Below are 22,300 nucleotides of genomic sequence, written 5' to 3' on the forward strand. Positions count from 1 at the left end.
GATATAAAATGCCTTCCTTTCCGATTGCTCTCTGATTGCACATAAAAAAAAAACTTTTCCTGTAGTAACTTTGAAAGAAATTAAAAAGTAATTCGAAAGAATGTAAAGCAGAACATCTAACTTTGTGATGTTGTTCGTCCATCTTAGATGCCTGAAAATTAGATTGTGAAGGAGCGCACGCAATTTTCTTCGAGATGTTATTATAAGGACGTCTTCATTTTCCCTTTTAAGATTACACCGAAGCTAACCGAGTAAATATCAGACCTTGAAATAACAAAGTGATGAAGAATGCCTTTGCAGCCTCTTAAAGGACTGATGTCTGACAATTATAATATATATATATATATATATATATATATAATTTATAAAACGTGGTTTAGCATAAATTCTGATTTAACAAATACAAAAAAGTATTCATTTGCATCCAGTAATAACATAATTAAAAGGTTTGATCCAACTCGTGCTAAAGTAGCTCGATAACAACACGTGCCTTTGAATGTGTTATACATATTGTAACAAAGATTCGTGCCGTAAATAATTATCGGATAATTAGTGACCATTATTAATTTGCCGATTAATTATTATACGGTCGGTATAGGATTTCTATGGAATTCTACAACAGTATAATATTGGCCAGAGTACTACTAAATCGCAATATGCGAGCACGAAATGCAATCGTATTTCTCAGTATGTCATAAATGTTACAAATTGACACAGATATTTCACAAACGATATATTGCCATGGTTGTATTTGATTTCCATGAATTCTGATATTCGATGGAACTTTAGAAATAAATTGGACATGATAAATGAAATTAAATTTTGATTTTACTCCTTCAATTTACCTAATTGACAACAAAATGTCTTCTTAATTTACCTAATAAATAAACTAATTCTGGATCTGAGCAGTTTTTTTCTTTTAAGATCAAACTAAGGATCAAAATTGTTACAAAGTACTAACATAACAATTTAAGTTACTTGACTGTTTGATTCAACAACAATGGTCTAACCATCTAAATTAAAGTCACATTAAGTAAATTTAAAATTAGTAGTATTTTATACCATTGGCAAAACACTTATCCAATATATCCTAATAATTAATGCAAGAGCTAATTTATAGCATAATTTAATTGCACTATCAATGCAAAACTTGACATTTTAATTTTTTTATTTCCAGCAACAACAATAACTATGGCAAAACACCAAAAAGCATTTATCCTACTACTAGTTGCATCAACGATATCCCTAGCAACCGCTAAACACCACAAAGAAGAACATCATCCAATATTTATAGACAACCCTGAGCCTTCCAAAGAAGCAGGCTTAGATTTACCAATTGCCCTTATTCCATCTGATGACATTCAGAAGAAAGATGATAATATTTTGGTAAAGAGTGAAGAAGTAAATATTGACAAGAAACTAAAACCAGCAGAACTGGTGTTTAATAAAAAATATTTTGATGACAACCCGTTGATACCACCTTCACATGATGCTTTGGTACCCAAAGTTGTTTGTGAAGAAGGTAGTAAAGACTGTGAAAAACATAAAAAGAAAGATAAAAGATCAGGTGAGGATTAATTTATATAAACAAAAGACAAATTGAATGTATATCATAGTTTGCCACAATTTAATTGTATCAAAAATTGATTATCCTACTATAGGAAGACACAGGAGACACCACAAACACAGGCGATCTCGAAGGGCAAGTGGAGATAAGAAAGATGATAAAAAAGTTGAAGACACTGATATAGACAAACCACAATCCGATGCCCCATATGATTTAGTTGCTGCTGAATCTTACGCAAGTAACCCTTGTTTGTTACCATATACTCCTAGATGTGGAGGCCCAAGGTAAAAACATTAATTAATCTCCATATTTTTACAAATATGTATCAATTTTTTATTCTTTTCAGTTACGATATTGTAAATCCATTTGAACGTCGATATAATGGTAATTACTATCAGTTACCACGACAATCACCATCCAACTACTACTTACCAGTAGTACCACCTGTTAGCATTGGTCGTTGGGTTCCAGATACATCCATTCGTTATTTTCCTATCAACAGAGTTTATTGGAATCCTGGATATCCATATGTAAGTAATAATATATCCCAAACATATTTGTAAATTGAAAGTTCATTTAAAGTTTATTTTCCAGGATAATAGGCCCTATCTACCACCTTTCAGACCAACAAAACGTCCAAATACAATTGATCGGCCAGGAGCAACAGAAAAGCCTGACATTGAAAATCGTTTCCCTGGACAAGTAGAAGACTACGATGATCGTCCAATCTGGGACTATGTAGTGCCACGAGTGCCTTCTCCAACAAAACGGCCTGCACCACCTCTAAACCATGCTCAGGAAATTGAGCAATCTAAAAGGCCAAGTGCTGGATCCAGTCCCACAAACCAAGTCCAACAGAACGAGGTAAAGGATAAATAGTAATTTACTCACGACTAATCATAATTCAACTTAGTTGTGAGGAAAGAAAGGTTTTTAAGGAACTATCTGAGATTTGTGCATGACGATCATTGAAAAAAACAAGTCCCTTCATAATTTCTTTCCATAGGGAGAAGATTAATACATTAGGAAAGTAACATTTGATGTTACAAATGAATAGCTTCAATTGTCGTTCCAAGTGCAAAGTTTTAAAAATCAATTTAATCTCCTTTGTGTACGATTTTGTACGCTGCAGCTTCTGGCACAAATACATTTCTAACTTTTGAACTAAACTTCGTGGCATATCTAAAAGCGAACGTTTTAGAAGTAATTTGCTTCGAACTTTTAAATTAATAATAGATTTTGTTGTTTCAAACTTCTGTTTTTGATTTTTAATGGCCTCTTAGGGAATGAAGGCGTGTTTTATTAGCTTTGTCATAGAAGAGTGTATGCTTTATTTTAATTGATATTGGAAATCGAATTTATTTGTTTAGACACAGTTTATTGATGTGCTTTCTATAAGGTATCTAACTACATTCTGATTTTTGTATTACCATTCTTAGTAAAGCCAGATTTAAAATTAATTCTTTGCTTTAACAAGAATTAAGAATGAAAACAACAACACTGTCAGGGATTCTCTTTATCTAAATATTAATCAGAATAAATTTTCTGATCTCTGTACTGAAATATTTATGCTTTGGAACCTATAGCATCAATCACTATTTATTTAGGGCGAACACACAACCAAAGAGATCTCATATACAAAAGTCAATATAAGAAGGGTTGATTTTCCATGTTTCGGAAAGACACTCTGATACTATGTATTTATGTATTCCCTAAAACCAAAGTTAATCGCAATCCGTACAAATATTTTTCCAAATAAATTGACTGCCATAGTAATAATGGACTAGGAAAAAATCAAATACTATATTGTATCTTCTTTTTAATGTGAAATGCACATTTCTTGGTGCTGTTCCAGTAAAGTTTGAGTTATAATCCAATCATCTATTTTCTCCCAGGGACGTCCAAATCAACGACCCAGCCAATCCCAACGCCCATCAGGCGGATTTTCTTCATCATCCAGTAGTTCATCATCTTCTAGTTTTGGAGGACAACCCCAAACAGCCCAACAAAGTGCTTCAAGGATCGGAAGATGTGTTTATGCAATTATCAATTGCTGTGATCCAAGATCAAGAGATGTACATTTAGAGTGCTTCGAGAGGCTGGATTGTCCTGGACCATTCTGGGATAGAAACCCTTGCAGTAGTGAATTGGCCATCGCTGCCTTGACGGCGGCGAATAGTATAATTGGTTGAATCATGGTTGAATCTTGACTTTGGGATTTAAATTTTGGATGAGAATGATAAATTCAATAATCTATAATGTACCAAACAGCGGCTTATAATGTGACTATTGATATCGAACTTTTGCAGTACACAGAGCAATGTATCGAAAATATTCTTCTTCTTATTATTTATGGAGAAACCTTATATGAATAATGATATAAATTATTCATACAGTTTTGAAACAGGATATAAATAATCTGAAACCTATAGCAGCAGAAATTTTAAATTTTTTGTTAATAAAAATTAGATGTCAGACTAAATTTTCGGTTGTTGACCGTGAATTTGACAATTGCAAAAAACATTGAAAACTATTGATTTAAAAAAAATTCGAGAATTTTGAAATTATAAATTTTTAGTAGGTATTAATTTGTTTACCAATGATCCAGTACTAGTACAAAAAAAATTCTATGTAGGTTTTGCAGATAAACTTTGTTTTTTTATTTTCATTACCAACGCATTATCATTTTTATAGATTTATAAGATTTTTTTATTACGTAGTTATTATTTTAATGTATAAACGTATCCCAGAAAAAACATCAACTTGTCGTTATTCATCATCGTACTTATTCATATTCCAAATATAGATATTATAATAAGATATTCATTACTTAAACAAAACTTTAGATATTTTTATATGTGATTACAACAAATTATATGTTGTCTAGATATATTTTAATATAAGTTACTAATTATTTACTCGCTTTAAAATCACTGCAAAAAATAACTAAGCTTCATGTGAAAAAATTATATTTATAGTATTATCAATTTTATGAAATTTGTTCAATAATTTAAGCAAATTTTTTATCACATGATACTGTATTTGTTATGAAAATGTCAAAATTATTTGTGTTGAGATATTTATTAAATAACAAAAAAATCACATCTTTTGTAATTTAAAAAAAACCACGTAGATTTTAGAGATGTATGCATGCTTTGTTGATTTGTATGTTGCTTGTTGAAAATATTTTTAATAAAAATATGTAAAGGAAAATTATGTATATTATTTGAAAACCCTGAAGTCGTAAGTGAAATAATACTCAAAAAAAATTTCAAATTTTTGGGATGGTTAATAAATAATAAACTAGATTGCTTGGGGCTATAGATGTATTTTGGATAATCAATAACTTTTCTCGAACTGAAGAACTTTTCATGATAATTCAAAATTATATTTTTGAAAAACTGTTATTGATGCTTTACCTATATAATCTAATTAGTATCACGAAGGACAATATATAAGATTGATAATCAGATTCAAAAATATTATATAAGTTTGTAGGTCAAATTCAGAGACAAAAGTTCTATATAGCTCAGGTTTGAATACTTGGTGTTCAATCACACAAGAGTTTGTTCATATATTTTTTAACATAGATTAGATTAAATCCTATTATCTCGATTATTAAACATCCTCTTAATATTTTTCTCTAGAGGGCAACCCAGCGGCCAACCATTCTTCTTTTTTGTATGTCCACTACTTCTTGCATGTTATTTAATTTTATATCCAACCCAGTTTCCATGATACATCAATCTTTTCTCCCTATTAATATTTTAGTGCTCCAAATATATAACCGCAAAATAATTCCACCTCGACACAATTGTGCACCCGGTCGTAGTTAACTTCTGAATACCTGATTGCCGTAAATGTAATTAATTTTTCGCCCGTGTATTTAATCAAGCGCCGAGGACATTCGTAGATTTCATTAGAATGACGCCGACGAGCAAAGGGTTGAAAGGGGTGAGAACAGGGTGAATCAGACAACCAACCTGCACCATCCAAGCCAAGACGAAATGGGGAGTGCGGTTTCATTTCAGGCATAATTGGAGAGATGAATACGGAAGATGGAGAATTATATATATATATATATATATATATATATATTATATATATATATATATATATGTCCAAACATTTGAAAAAATGTCCAAACATTTTGCAGAGCGTCGAGTTTTTAATAAAAATTAATTCATTTGTCGCTAAGTTATACCTAAAAATATTTTTTTAAATTTCAAAATTTTTTCCATGCTATTTCCATACAAAGTTTGATTGAATTGCGCACTATCTAAGAGTTAATATTAAGAGCTAAAACTTTCAGCGAATTGTTTTTTATCAATTTGGAACCATTTCAGTCCTTGAGAGCAAGGAAATTCGAAAGTGTCCATATTAAGAGCCACCCTAATATATAGCAGAAAGCATCTTGACGCCTAAACAACAGCTACGGTTTGCTTAACATTGAAGATTTCAAACAGTCATTTCAGAATTTATCGAAATATCGAAATATATTTATTTAGAATAAATCGAAAACGATGAAAAATTATTAATATATCAGAAAAGATACTATAAACCAAAGTGGCAACATTCAAGGGGTCCACAGCATATTTAAAAATGATTTAAACTTTGAATGTTAGTATTGAGCGCGGAGCCAGCCACCCATCAACCTCGCATATCTCAGAAACTATTGAATGATCCAACTTTAAATTTTGGTCACAATCTTAGTAAAATATAGTAACAATGTATGTCAAGTTTCATCAAAATCGAATCATGTATTTTTAAAAACGTACAATCTGTTTCAATACTAGTATTGAGAGCGGAGCGAGCCACCCAGGAACATCCCATATCTCAGAAACTATTGAATGATCCAACTTGAAATTTTGGTCACAATCTTAGTAAAGTATAGTAACAATGTATGTCAAGTTTCATCAAAATCGAATTATGTATTTTTGAAAACGTACGATCTGTTTCAATACTAGTATTGAGAGCGGAGCGAGACACCCATCAACCTCGCATATCTTAAAAACTATTGAATGACCTAAATTTTGGTCACAAAAATTAAATGAAAAATGAAAGCTCCAAATTGCTTCCCCTGTTACCATATTCTCTAGGTCTGTTTCCCAGCAAGCATATACCGATTTTAGATCTCAAAAGGATGCTTGCTGTGAAGAAACTTTTACTAAATGGTGAGATGAAAGCTGAATTTTATGGCAAAGTACAAATCGTGCTAAAAAAATGGTTTCGAAAAGTCTGAAGTTCGCTATAATTTTTATATCGTGTTCGAAGAAGCTATATTGCATAAAAAAATTAGCAAAAACTTGTTTTTTCTTAATTCTACGGATACTTGATGGGTAGTTGTAATTGTAGTATCAAGCATTGCGAATATTCGATTTAAACCTATACTTTTTGAGAACGCGGCACAATCCGGGCCGAAAATTGATTTTATAAAAACCCGGATCACCAGATGGTAATCCGTGACTGTTCCGGCGAAACTAGTACGTGAGGTCACTTTAATATAGGGGATCCATAACAAAACAAAAAACTTTGCAAGGGGTCCATGGCACAAACAAATTTGGGAACCTATGCTATAAACTATCCACTATCCACTTACCATCAGATCTGTGAGCCGGGCTCCTCCTCTGGTCCTTTCCCATGTTGATGGATGCCACCGATGACGTGGATCCAGTGGTGTGGACGAACGACGCTGAGCTGGTCGAGCTCTGCCTGACCGGCTGGTGCGGAGGTACCCGTCGAGCGCTGGACAGACCAGGCCCGGAGCTAGTGTGATGATGGGGCGGATGATGGTGGAATGGGGCCGTGTACTATCGCCCTGAGGGACGGCACCAGCCTAGAGGTGAACTCCCGCTTTCTTGATTGTACCAAACGCCTGGAAAAAATTATAAGATCATCAATGATAGGAGAATGATTTTTTTTTAGTTTGTGAACATACACACTCACAGACATTATATATATATATATATATATATATATATATATATATATATATAGATGAATGAGTTCTTGTGTAAGTCAAAGGTATTTTGTTTATAGCGTATTTGTTTAATGCGATGAAACAAGATTCTGCAAAACGTTTTTGAATGCTGTTCCGTTCGTGGTAGAGAATACACGCATCAATTAAGTTGCCAACCTGATATATACCTATATATAACCAATTCTATATGCTAGTAAATCTTCAAAGCTAAATTTTTTATCCTCAATACTAATTACTATGCTTAAGAAGTTTTCTTAGTCTGTTGTCCAAAACGCGCGCAGAACTCCCAACCCAATCTGAATGCGCTGAACTCAATGATCTCCTGGTCTAACTACAGGATTATAAGTAAAGTAATAAATTTTGCAATAAAATAAACGAAAAAGCGATTTGCTACACCATATTTCTTAATTAACGTCAGAGACCACTCGAGAGGAGATATAAAGCAGAAGCAACCGCATTACACGGAACAGTACGCATTTATTCATAACTAGTCGAGAGGGCTGAATATTTGAATACGGTACACTTCTAACAAATTCTTATTTATATTCAGTCCTCGGATTTCATTTCGCATTTGAGAACTGTATTGTAGTCTGTTCTGCCATTTACTTCGCTGCACGAGAGTGTCCAATAAGGTATTCAAAAGCATTCAAGTGATACATATTACACAATACAAATATTCGTAATATACATATACATACATATATACATATACATATATACATATACATACATATTTACATGTATTTATTTATAGGATATTCCAGAACTCAACGTCAACCTAAGAGGGATGATAGTATTGATCGTAACTATCATGAACAAAATTAGCAAGAAATTATCTTACATAGTTTGAAAATTATGAGCTTTTAAGTGCAAACTAGATTTTTGGTGATGACGTGATCATTTTTTTGGTTATTATAAAGTATATAATTTATATTAATGTTGTTCATTTAAACTCTGGATCCATAATGGTAAGTAATATTTTTAAGACCACAGTCAAAAATAATGACACAATGTTTTCAAGTTTTTAGGAATAAAGGCATTTTCTTGAACTCTGAATTCAAAATTTTCAAAACTGATCGAGTTTGCAAAGCTCTCCTTTAATGAAATGTTGTAAAGTGTATTGGCAAATTTCATCAAAAACATTAGATCAAGATTGTAAGCAATTGTAAATAGTGAGATTCCTAGCAAAAATATTTGAGAAAAAAAATAAAAGTAATAGTTAAAATAAAAAGATTATCGTATTTCCTCAAACTATGATTCCAAAGTCCATTCAGAGCTAATGACTAGGTACATAAAATACGTAAATAACTTTCAATTATACAAATATTACCAATTAGCCAATTTTTATCATTGCTAATTCAAATTACATGATTGCTAATTCGATTATGATTTAATTCACTAATTAAATTGAATAATGATGGTTGTTCTGCCTAAGGGTAGGTTTGTTCGATATGCTAATTTATCTGATATTAGAAATGTTTTCCATTGTTATTTCACACTGTAAATTGACCGAATTCAATTAGGAACACATTTTGAATTTGTATTTGAAAAATTGTAATAAAAATTATCAAATTTAGTTAGACCAACTATATAAGGTTGCCTTCTAAAAAGTAACGATGATGAGATGTATATACAGCTCCTAGAATTGTTGAGTTCAAAAACAAGAGAACTAAATTTGAGTTGCAATTTGCCTTAAGGTAAGTTGCATGAACATCCCGATATGTCTAAATAATCGAATGAATCAATAAAAATTGAAAATGGGTAAGTTTTAAAAAAATAAATTAAAAAAAATACAACAAAAAATTTGATATATTTTATAAAATAAGTATTTACTTAGGAAAAAGATGCATAGGAGTGCTGGTATCTTAAAGTTGATATTAGGAGCTAAAACTTTCAGAAAATTTTCTTTTATCTATTTGAGCCTTTGGGAGCAAAGAAATTCAAAAATATCCATATTAAGGACCACCCTTATGTATATTATTTTTCCTCCAGGTGGTGAAATCGATCCAAGTACAATGGATGAAGTCCAATTCCATAGCCCATCGATTTCTATGTATATCGAATAAGATGTATGCTTTTGCATTACTCCTATATCTACTTATCAACGTCTATTTGTATTCTGAAAGGAACATTTATTATCTACATGTGTCGGAAGTGACTGCTTTGCAAGAGAAATTTACCGATATCGAGTATTAAGGTACCCATCCATTAGGAAGTTTATTATCGAAGCAACCAGAAGATTTATTATGGAATGAGCAAGAGGCAGATACAAAATAGAGATGAAACATGATGTCATGAGCAATATTTTCGAATTCGCAAGACATCGCCTATTATATGTTTCAACAAGCATTATAAAAAAATTAACAGTACAAAAGAATCATTAGCACTTGGCTTGAAGATTTTTATGAAGCCTCGTAGTAAAATGATAAAAATTAATAGTTCAGGCGACTAAAATGATGTCCACAGTTCTGGCGGAGAGCGGAGCAACCAGATTTTACCTGAATATTTTGCCAATTTTATGAGACCATAGTCATAAAATGACTAGAAACGATACCTTTTTTCGTAAAATACAAAAATATATTTTCAAAATCACGTAGGTAAAAATATGTAGGTGAAATTTTATATTTATTTGTGCATAATATTTAATATTTATTTATATTTGAAAATTATTATAAATCCATGCGTTTCAGATAACATCCTTGCTTTTATTCGGTTAATTATACAGTCAAGAATAATACTTTATCTAAGTAAACCATTTGAAATAGTTCAAGAATAAAAATAATAATAATAATAAACTAATCTAAAATTACTTGAAAAGTGCACTATTGCAAAATATATATTCAGATATTACAAGTAACCATACAAATAAGCATGAATAATATTTATTCTAAGAACTATAAATAATGAACTATTTATTTGTACGTTTCGACACAGTGTGTCACCATTCAGTAATTTTTTTAAAATATTTATACAGTATAACACCAGGAAAAACAATCCCAAAAATTGAAACAAACATTATTGAAAAATAAAACATAATAATTTTTTTTACTTAATTTATTATGTTTTATTTTTCAATAATGTTAGTTCCAATTTTTGTGATTATTTTTCCTGGTGTTATACTGTATAAATATTTTAAAAAAATTACTGAATGATGACACACGGGCCGTGTCGAAACGTATAAAAAAATAGTTCTTTTTTTTTTTTATTTCAACGATTGGCTGCAAATATTAACATTCAAGAAATATGTCTCAACGTCGAACAAAAAATCTAAATCTTATATTAAATGTATGTCAATAATGCAGTAATTGCTTTTTGTTAAAGCTAACATTTCATTTAATGGATTAATTCTGAATCCAGGTATATTCGAACCAAAAATCCCCAAACGAATTTAATCTGATTTTTCCAAAACCCGAAATTCTATAAATTAACCGTTAACACCTTAGATCGTAAAATCCATTTCTTGCTCTGATTTCAATGATATAAGAAAAATATTAATTTTTTTTCTTTAATTAATTAACCAAATTTCTTTATATATTATAAATAAAATCTTAAAAATGAATATAGTAAGAACGGCAATGCGATGTGTTATCTATTAAAAAACTTTTTATATACTACAAAAAATTGATTATACTGGGGAAATGCATACATAAAGTTTTACACATTTTATTCATATGAATAAAAAATTGATTTTTAATTCGTGTTTTTTTCTTTCAAAAATAAATATAATATTGAATTTGTTTTAAAAGTTGTCCGTTTTTAATTGCACCTCAAAAAATATGAGTCATTGGTTTGGAATTTAATTCCACTTATGAAATCCACACAAAGGTCAGGTTAAAATTAGGTTCTAATATAATGTAAATCGTGAATAATTTGTTATAACGGCTATTGGTCTACGTTTGAACAATATTTTGAGCTATATATTTGTAGCAAAATTCATTACAAATTCATCTGTTGCAAATGTACAACATTAATTTTATATGATTGACTTTAATATGATTTTTATATAAAAAATAAATGTTTAAATAAAATGAAAACGATCTAAAATTTGCAACAAAAGTCGATTTTATCTCATTTCACGTTCTAAATATACATACTTTTTTCTCTAATGTTCAAGAAATATGAATGAAATTTTGTTCGATCGCCCGAGACACCGAAAATTTTTACAACTGGACATTTATTGGTCATTTGGTCATAAATTGCTCGGTTGCCTGGTGGCCTAGTGGATGGGTAGCATTAGGCGAGGAGAGAAAATTTTATCTAAACATTCCCTTCAGTACTAACATAATACATTAGCCTTGGAAATAATGCACCCTGGCGGGTGGTGGTTTTTAGTTGTTATAATAATGTATTAAAAGTTATATGGTATCTGTGTTCGCTGCTGGAGAATTTCTGATAAAATGTAAGGGATTTATTAATTTTGTAATATAAACCATATGGTGTATTTATAAGATAATTATTTCTAAGTAAGTACTAAAAATAGCAGAGCTGATGAATCAATGTTTAAGAGAAAAATATTTCATTAATTATAATATACATTAAAGTAAGATTATATGTTTCATATTACCTATCCATAGTTAACAGTGAATAATAAGTAAAATGAAGTATAATTAAGCAGTGATTTTTCCATTTTCATATTAAATTTCTCGGAAAAAGCCAACGTGCCAAAGTAATTATTTATTAAAAAGAAAACAACAGAAACATATATTGTTTTATTATATAGATCCGAGTTTTTAGCATAGAAAAATGCAATATATATATATATATATATATATATATTAGGGTGGTCCTTAACATGGACATTTTCGAATTTCCTTGCTCCCAAGGGCTCAAATGGTTCCAAATTGATAAAAAACAATTCTCTGAAAGTTTTAGCTCTTAATATTGTCTTTTAGATAGTGCGAAATTCAATCAAAGATTTGTATAGAAATAGCATGAAATTTTTTTCAAAAATTATGCACAGCGTTGAATTTTCAATAAAAAATGACACAAATTTTCACTTTTAATTCATTTATCGCTTAGTTATACCTAATTTTTCCATGCTATTTCCACATGAAGTTTGATTGATTTGTGCACTATCTAAAAGTTATACTAAGCGGATTCTACTGATATTTATCCCACTCCGAATTTTCAAAAAACCTATATGTCGTTAATATTTTCTGACCTCCTTTCTTCGCATGGTTCATTTTATTACAAATATATCAAACATTTGAATTGTGTCATAAAATACAGTAATAAAATAGGCATAAACGTTAAAATGAAGTATTTTTCAGAGGGTAACATATTCGCACAAGAACAGAGATATGAAAAAAAAGGCCTGCCCTGAAGCGATATTCATGCGGAATTGATTATTGACACATCGTTTGAACTGCGTTTATGGAACATTTGGGGTTTGTTAGATTATTTCTGAGACAAATTGTATTCCAACACACACACACAGATATATATATATATATATATATATAATTTACAACCATGACATCAATGCTACAATGTTATACAATGGATCAATAAATATGAACAAAACCAAATTGCTGAGTAAAGTAGTGAATAAAAATTTGTATGAGCCAACATCCAAATCCAGCAATGCAATTAACCAAAAAACATGCTTCAACCAGAAGGTTAAAAAAAGACCTACTAACTTAATTTAGGCATCACTAATGGCTAGAAGACCTACTAACTTAACTCAAACTCAATTTCTTCTACTAACACAGATTATTATCTATGAGGGAATCTCCTCAATGGATATTCAATGGATCACATAGGCTCATAGAAATTTGTATTTCTAATTGTCTAAAAAAATGGATGAATAGAGAATATCGAATGAAAATAATCAGTAATTAGAATAACTAAATAAATGTATAAAAAATTCAATAAATTTGAAAAATATTTTGAATGAAAAACAAAGTTCACAAGGCTGAAAACTTCACAAAATGTTTATCAGAATATATGAAATGAGCAGAAAAAAATAAGAAATTCAATTAATTATCAGAAAATAAAAGAAGCAAAAAATAAAAAAAAAATGCATAGAAAATTTTTTTCAGAAAATATATAAGAAAATCAAGAAATAATTTTCAGAAAACCGAATGAAGGTAAAAATGTTGAAGGCTGATACGAGAAAAATCATGTAAACCAGAATGATTTCAGGAATTTAACGTAAGTAATTAGAAACACCTAAAAAAATTACAGAAATTCTAGATTTTTTGGAATATTACAAACTAAAGAAAACCCAAAAAAAATTCAGCAAGATCAAAGAAGTGTGACGCCATAAAATCTACGAAAAGCAGTCAAATCAAATAAATTACAAGAAAAAATATTAACCAAAAAAACAAATTATATAAGAAATTGAAAAAAATATATAAAAAACAAAAATAATTTTTATACAATCAAAAAATGTTTAGAAACAATAGAAAAATATGTAAGATAAGTATAAAAAAACTATGAAGAAAACTTCGGTATGAAAAAAGAAAAATTAATGGATACATTAGAAAATGTTGAAAATATTAATAGAAAAGCAAGAAAAATATTCAGAAAATACCAAAATTATACAGAAAATTATTAATGACTAGAAAGTTAGACTAATAATTATTTAAATAAATTAAAGAAATTTCACAAGATTCAGTAAGATTTAAATAAATTAGATAAAATTAAATTGAAATGATTTTTTAAGAAGTACAAGATTTGTTTTACAGCATTTCCAATAAAAGAAAAAAAAAAAGTATAAGAAAATAAGTATAATAATAGTAAGTAAGTTACGTAAATCCAAAAACAAATCCAAGAAATAGCAATTTGTGGGTGACATACAAAACAAAAATTGAGAGGCATCAGTTTAGTATTAAAAGCTCTGGTCTTGAGCCAGGTCCTTCTCTTTCCATATGGATCAGCTTGATATCAAGCAGTAATGATAACAGTTCTCATTAAAATGTAGTATAATTTCTGGTAAAAATAGCATTCCAGGCTATTTACAGATATCATATCACTATTAAAAATATTTAAGAGAATGATCACCAAGAGTAATAAGCCAAACATTCTGATTGATGCTGAAATCTTAATATATTCATGAAAGACATACAAAATAGTAATTTGTTGAGAGACATCAGTTTGCCGTTGCTCAGTGTTAAGAGCTTTGGTCTTGCAGCCAAATCCTCTTTGAGCAGCTTGATATCAAACACCAGTTATAACAGTTCTCATTAAAATGTAGTATAATATCAGATAAAAATAGCATTTCGGGTTATTTACAGATATCATATCACTACCAAAAATATTTTAGAAAATGATCACCAAGAGTAATAAGCCAAACATTCTGATTAATGCCAAAATCTTAATATATTCATGGATGACATACAAAATAGTAATTAATTAGGAGGCATCAGTTTGCCGTTGCTCAGTGTTTAGAGCTTTGGTCTTGCAGCCAAATCCTCCTCGAGCAGCTTGATATCAAGCACTAGTAATAACAGTTCGCATTGAAATAGAGATTTTAATATAATTTCAAGTCAAGTAAAAATAGCATTTGGGGGTATTGGGTCAGATATCATATCACTATTAGAAATATTTGGGAGAATCATCTCAAAGAGAAAAACAACCATTCTTCTAGTGTATGGAATTACATGACAACAACTCATAAAACAAAACATTCTGATTGATGCCAAAAACTCATATAAAAAAAACTAATAAAAAGTGTAAGAATTAGCATGAAATATCGATAGAAAACATAGTATGTGTGAGTAGATTAAATATTGTGAAAAACATATACTGTCATATATAGATTAATATTGTAGAGAGTGTAATTAGAGGCAATAAACGAGTAATTGGAGATGAGATGTGTTAATAGAGACGTACAGAAATTAACAATCATTAATACAGATTCGTTGCGTTTGGGACACATGTTGATCAATTTTTAAATCATTTATATTTCCATTAATACTCACTGATCATTATCAAGATATCCCGCCGATTCTGCCTGCCTCTAACACAATTCTTTTATCGATTAAACAAAACGACAGATCGATGCAACCGAACAAATCCGCGAAAAATAGCAGAAAGCTTTAGACTTCAAGCGATTTAAAACAATTTTTAAATCACACATACAAACACTCCTAATTTTTGATCAAGGATATGTTAATTGATAAAAACACGATATTTTTTATTTGGGATATGTTTATAGGAAAATTATCAAGTGGCACATGCGAACCGCATCGAGCGTACCTCTCAACTGAACTGAAAACGGATGCTGCCATGGAAATCATTCGCGATTTTCACCCTCCACCTGGGGGATGGTGAAAGTGGATAGAGTTTGGAAATGGATAAACGTGGGGACATCTGTGGGTATTCTATACTTTACGGTTTAGACTCTAAATTTTAGCATTTTGTGAAACCATTGTATGAATGGGGATAGAAGATATCCATAACAGTTACCTAACTAACACCCTACAAATTTATGCAGTTGTAATAATTAAAACTAGCTGTAAGTGGAATTCTGTCTTAAGGCAATTAGGTCATCATGCCTTAAGGCAAATTGCTGAAACTTCCCGTACCAAATATTATTATTTTTTTAAAAATGATTAACATTTTTGAAAAAAAATAGATTTTTGAGAAACTAGAAATTTGACAAAAAACAAATTTTTTTTGAAAAGAAAAATATTTTATTCATTTTGAAGCAATAGTACTGCTTTAAAAAAAAATTTGCAAAATTTATACTTAAACCAGAAATTTAAAAAGAAGTGAGCCTTGCTCTAGATTCTTGGCTACCACTGGTTCATAAAAAACCTTATAAACGCTCGTATCAAATATTCAAACTTATTCAGATGAACAGATGAATTTAAACCGAGACATATATTCGCAATGTTCAGCAAGATATTTCTAGATGGCACAATATATTTTGCTTATATATATATATATATAATTAAATTATAACAAATATAATTTAAATTGTCGACCTTATATGCTTATATGATAATTATGTGTTTTCATACTTTTGACCGTTCAAAAAATTTTAATTGGGAATTGTGCTAATTCCAACTTTTGATCGAGATCGACCAGGCAGTTTCTTCGTAATAGAATGTTCAATAATTAACGTAGGGTAAGTTATTGTAATATTGAAATTTTTTACATTTCTCAACGATTTGAAGGTTTCCGAACATTTTGGCATACCTCATAATCAGAAAAAATGGATGTGTGTGTGCATGTATGTATGTATACTATATTTTGGTCACGTTTTCGGGCGCACGGATCAACCGATTTGAATGGTTCAAAAAACATTCGATTTCTATTGATAGGGAGATGTGCTGATTAGTTTTTGGCAAATGCAGGTCCAGCAGTGACGGAGATAAAGAGCAAAGGGTGCAGAAAATAGAAATCGATTTTTTGAGAGAACGGAGTATCCGATTTGAATGATCTAAAAAACATTCATTTAGTAATGATTGGGAGAAGTGGTTATTAGTTTTTGGCAAAAGTAGGCCCTGCCATTTCGAAGACACAGAGCTAAATGTTAAAAAATGGCAGTTTCTGAGAGAACTAAGCGTCCGATTTAAATGATTCAAAGAACTTTCTGCTTGTTTTAACAAAATAATTGATTTCGCAAGAAAAAATTTTGTGTAAAATTTTTTTTTAATTTTTTTGTATATCGAAAATAAATCAGATTTTATTTTTAATTCTGACTAAAGTTCTAATATACTTTAAACAAATAATTTCAACTTTGCAATTCAGTTTGTATAATTCTTATAAGTATTAGACAATGTTACAATATTTATAGTAATCTGTTTGAAAACATTCAGTATGAGAAGTTCCATCAATTTGCCTTAAGGCACGATGCCACACACCCCACTTTTATGTGTCTGATCAAAAGGTATCAATTGTAAATAGCATTGATAAGATTTAACAAATAAATTACTGAAAAACTATTTGGAATGCCCCAAAGTATGTACCGAATTGGTTAATACAGACGAATACAAAAGCCGACTCGAAGATTATCCAAACCCACTTGCCAAAAAACAATGCTTCATCACTACTAGCGCAAGATTGAAAAAAATGCATACAACTCTATCTGAAATAAATAAAAGTCTTAATAAAACTAATAATTTCTAAAAGGCCTTCTACCTTTTGTGGGAAACGTGCAAATTACAAAAAACATAAAAGCACATACAACTGGATTTTTTTATTTATTTTGATATTATATTTCAAATTATATATTATTTTAGCACATAAGTTGATTTCTGACAAATGGTGTGAAATTATTCAGTTACGATTTTATCTTAATTAAATAAAAGAATTAAAGTATTTATTATTTAACGGTATTATTCTAATGCGTCTTAATGTTAATTTCAAACATCAACAATTAGTGATTCGTTAATATATTTGTTAACGTTTTTATGTAATCAGAGCGTGTCGAACTGGAGACCCAAATTCGTATGTATAAATATGTACCAGTTATTGAAGTTATTCAATTCTATTGAATTTTGAAACGTTTAAAATATAAAATATATTTTGAAAAAAAATTTTGCACCTGCAGATACATATTTTAAGTACGCATATTTGATCCATATACATCATGACCCTATTCTGAATATTTTCCGAGATATAGACGATTAACTGTTCCAAACTTGTAAATTTGAAACAGTTTTTGGGCTATATCTCGCGAACGGTAGGAGGTATTTTAAAAATTTTTATACTGGGTTAAAGATCTTTGGATTTAGAATATTTCATCTGAAAACATCAAGGTCCTATGATGATTCGTTCAAAAGTTATAAGAGCTTAAAGATTTCAGAGTAAAAAATGCTCAAAAATGGACGAAAAATTTGTTGGTTTTTTTAACTTTTCACATACTTCCCGGGCACGTAGAAGCTTCAATTAAGCGTCAAGTGAATTGTCTTGTAGGCTAGAATAACGTGAAAAAAACTGCATTTTAATATTGTCAACGGTTGCCGAGTAAATAAGAAAAAACTGAATTTATAGCATGATGCTAGGGCTTTGTATTGTATCCGATTTTGAATGAAAATTTTTTGTTTCCGATTTTGATGATTTTCACAACGTTGATACCTTATGGCGTAAGGAAAATGCTATTAAAAAATTTCGATCGCACTTCAAATAGTTTTCGAGAAAAACGCATTTTTTAATATGTGAAAAGGAGCGAATGGTTTTTAGCGAATATCTCGGGAACGGTTGGAGCTATCATAAAAAAATTCGCACCTGCAGATACATCTTTTAAGTACGCATATTTGATCCATATACATCATGACCCTATTCTGAATATTTTCCGAGATATAGACGATTAACTGTTTCAAACTTGTAAATTTGAAACAGTTTTTGGGCTATATCTCGCGAACGGTAGGAGGTATTTTAAAAATTTTTATACTGGGTTAAAGATCTTTGGATTTAGAATATTTCATCTGAAAACATCAAGGTCCTATGATGATTCGTTCAAAAGTTATAAGAGCTTAAAGATTTCAGAGTAAAAAATGCTCAAAAATGGACGAAAAATTTGTTGGTTTTTTCAACTTTTCACATACTTCCCGGGCACGTAGAAGCTTCAATTAAGCGTCAGGTGAATTGTCTTGTAGGCTAGAATAACGTGAAAAAAACTGCATTTTAATATTGTCAACGGTTGCCGAGTAAATAAGAAAAAACTGAATTTATAGCATGATGCTAGGGCTTTGTATTGTATCCGATTTTGAATGAAAATTTTTTGTTTCCGATTTTGATGATTTTCACAACGTTGATACCTTATGGCGTAAGGAAAATGCTATTAAAAAATTTCGATCGCACTTCAAATAGTTTTCGAGAAAAACGCATTTTTTAATATGTGAAAAGGAGCGAATGGTTTTTAGCGAATATCTCGGGAACGGTTGGAGCTATCATAAAAAAATTCGCACCTGCAGATACATCTTTTAAGTACGCATATTTGATCCATATACATCATGACCCTATTCTGAATATTTTCCGAGATATAGACGATTAACTGTTTCAAACTTGTAAATTTGAAACAGTTTTTGGGCTATATCTCGCGAACGGTAGGAGGTATTTTAAAAATTTTTATACTGGGTTAAAGATCTTTGGATTTAGAATATTTCATCTGAAAACATCAAGGTCCTATGATGATTCGTTCAAAAGTTATAAGAGCTTAAAGATTTCAGAGTAAAAAATGCTCAAAAATGGACGAAAAATTTGTTGGTTTTTTCAACTTTTCACATACTTCCCGGGCACGTAGAAGCTTCAATTAAGCGTAAGGAAAATGCTATTAAAAAATTTCGATCGCACTTCAAATAGTTTTCGAGAAAAACGCATTTTTTAATATGTGAAAAGGAGCGAATGGTTTTTAGCGAATATCTCGGGAACGGTTGGAGCTATCATAAAAAAATTCGCACCTGCAGATACATCTTTTAAGTACGCATATTTGATCCATATACATCATGACCCTATTCTGAATATTTTCCGAGATATAGACGATTAACTGTTTCAAACTTGTAAATTTGAAACAGTTTTTGGGCTATATCTCGCGAACGGTAGGAGGTATTTTAAAAATTTTTATACTGGGTTAAAGATCTTTGGATTTAGAATATTTCATCTGAAAACATCAAGGTCCTATGATGATTCGTTCAAAAGTTATAAGAGCTTAAAGATTTCAGAGTAAAAAATGCTCAAAAATGGACGAAAAATTTGTTGGTTTTTTTAACTTTTCACATACTTCCCGGGCACGTAGAAGCTTCAATTAAGCGTCAGGTGAATTGTCTTGTAGGCTAGAATAACGTGAAAAAAACTGCATTTTAATATTGTCAACGGTTGCCGAGTAAATAAGAAAAAACTGAATTTATAGCATGATGCTAGGGCTTTGTATTGTATCCGATTTTGAATGAAAATTTTTTGTTTCCGATTTTGATGATTTTCACAACGTTGATACCTTATGGCGTAAGGAAAATGCTATTAAAAAATTTCGATCGCACTTCAAATAGTTTTCGAGAAAAACGCATTTTTTAATATGTGAAAAGGAGCGAATGGTTTTTAGCGAATATCTCGGGAACGGTTGGAGCTATCATAAAAAAATTCGCACCTGCAGATACATCTTTTAAGTACGCATATTTGATCCATATACATCATGACCCTATTCTGAATATTTTCCGAGATATAGACGATTAACTGTTTCAAACTTGTAAATTTGAAACAGTTTTTGGGCTATATCTCGCGAACGGTAGGAGGTATTTTAAAAATTTTTATACTGGGTTAAAGATCTTTGGATTTAGAATATTTCATCTGAAAACATAAAAAAATGAATGAAAAATTCAGCATCGTGCCATGCACCACTAGTTAATATATTGCGCATTATTCTTAATAACTCATAACTTTAATGCAATAAAAATCAATAAATTTGATAAAATTCTAATAATCGCCAATATATCATTCGCCATAACGTTAGTAATATTAGATTTATAATAATTATGGCGCTATATATTAAATATAATAATAAAATACAGAAACTTACATTTTTGCATTATTCTCCACATTAGATACACTATTTAACAGCATTTAAAAAAATCCTTTAATCACTATTACAATGCTCATGGGTAAAGCTTTACACGATGCAAATTTTAGCATTTATCAAAATGGCGACTAAAGTAACTTCAACTTGTCCAATATCATTACTACTCACAAAAAGTATTAGTCCACATATATCTTACTGATTTTCAAACATTACACTCTCCAACCACGTCCTAACAAAAATTCTAATAATCACAAATGTTATGCACAGAAGAAATAACACCATGTAATATCTGTACATGATAATAAAACAATTTTCTATTAATTCAGATCATTTTGTACTAATTGTCAAATTTACTATGAAGTAGATGTACCCAAAATTAAAAGGATTCTTCAATAGACAAGTAGCGACATTAATTCCTACTATTGTCGACCAAAAATATTAAATTGTAATATATCTTTGAAGTAACATTACATGTGCGTTTATGTATTTTAGTTTACTTTTTCGTTGTAAAAGGGATGAAGAAAAAATTTAATATACATAAATGATAATGATAATGATAATATATATATATATATATATATATATATATATGCTTCTTTAATTGGAATATTTGTTACAACAACTAAATAATTTAACATTTAGTAACAATAATGAATAACATAAATTTAAATAAGAGTACAAAATAAAGGATAGTATTTTCATTAAAATGATATCCGTTGTATGATGATTTAATATAAAATAAAATCAAATAAAAATAATAAAATTAATAAAATAAATAAAATTTCTGAATAATAAAAATGATACCAGAAAAACAAATGAAAAACGTTTTTGAGACCAACATAAAGAATAATATTTCAAAGTTGAAATAATTTATGAACATCTAATAATTAATTAAATTTTAATTTGAAATTATGCTTTGACTTAAATACATAAAGCAAATATTCAAATTAAAATTTAATTATTTATTAGATGTTATTAATTGCACACATTATTTCAACTAATAAATAATTAGTAGATGTTACCTAAGTATTATGCATAAAATATGTACGTATATTTTTTTATATTATATGCTAGTATTCAAATTCAATATCAGTAGATTTTTATATTATAACATTACTTGTGTGATATTATAAATTTACTGTACATAGTCGATTATTAAATTAAATTAACAAATAAATAAATGCTCGTATAATGTTACTTCGAAGGGTAACCGTATCAGTGGTAAAACATATAGAAAAATATTGTAGATGACAAAATTGTAATTGCATAAATAATTTATATTTCA

The 22,300-nt window shown here is 29.7% G+C and overlaps 1 protein-coding gene across 2 annotated transcripts in view; it reads left to right on the forward strand.

Moving 5' to 3' along the window:
- Window positions 1-3,880, forward strand: part of LOC113382979 — a 45,025-nt gene extending 41,145 nt beyond the window's left edge. For both annotated transcript variants that reach the window (XM_026621236.1, XM_026621237.1), the window contains exons 4-8: window positions 1,178-1,567; window positions 1,662-1,851; window positions 1,914-2,097; window positions 2,162-2,431; window positions 3,463-3,880. In XM_026621236.1, the coding sequence (XP_026477021.1) occupies window positions 1,192-1,567; window positions 1,662-1,851; window positions 1,914-2,097; window positions 2,162-2,431; window positions 3,463-3,759 (1,317 nt within the window). In that variant the 5' untranslated portion in view covers window positions 1,178-1,191 and the 3' untranslated portion in view covers window positions 3,760-3,880. The remainder of the gene's footprint in view (window positions 1-1,177; window positions 1,568-1,661; window positions 1,852-1,913; window positions 2,098-2,161; window positions 2,432-3,462) is intronic.
- Window positions 3,881-22,300: the final 18,420 nt, after the last annotated feature.

This window comes from Ctenocephalides felis, unplaced genomic scaffold, assembly GCF_003426905.1.
Source record: "Ctenocephalides felis isolate EL2017-DRISC unplaced genomic scaffold, ASM342690v1 CF-g0.4_SCAFFOLD_03570, whole genome shotgun sequence".
NCBI classification, from domain to species: domain Eukaryota; kingdom Metazoa; phylum Arthropoda; class Insecta; order Siphonaptera; family Pulicidae; genus Ctenocephalides; species Ctenocephalides felis.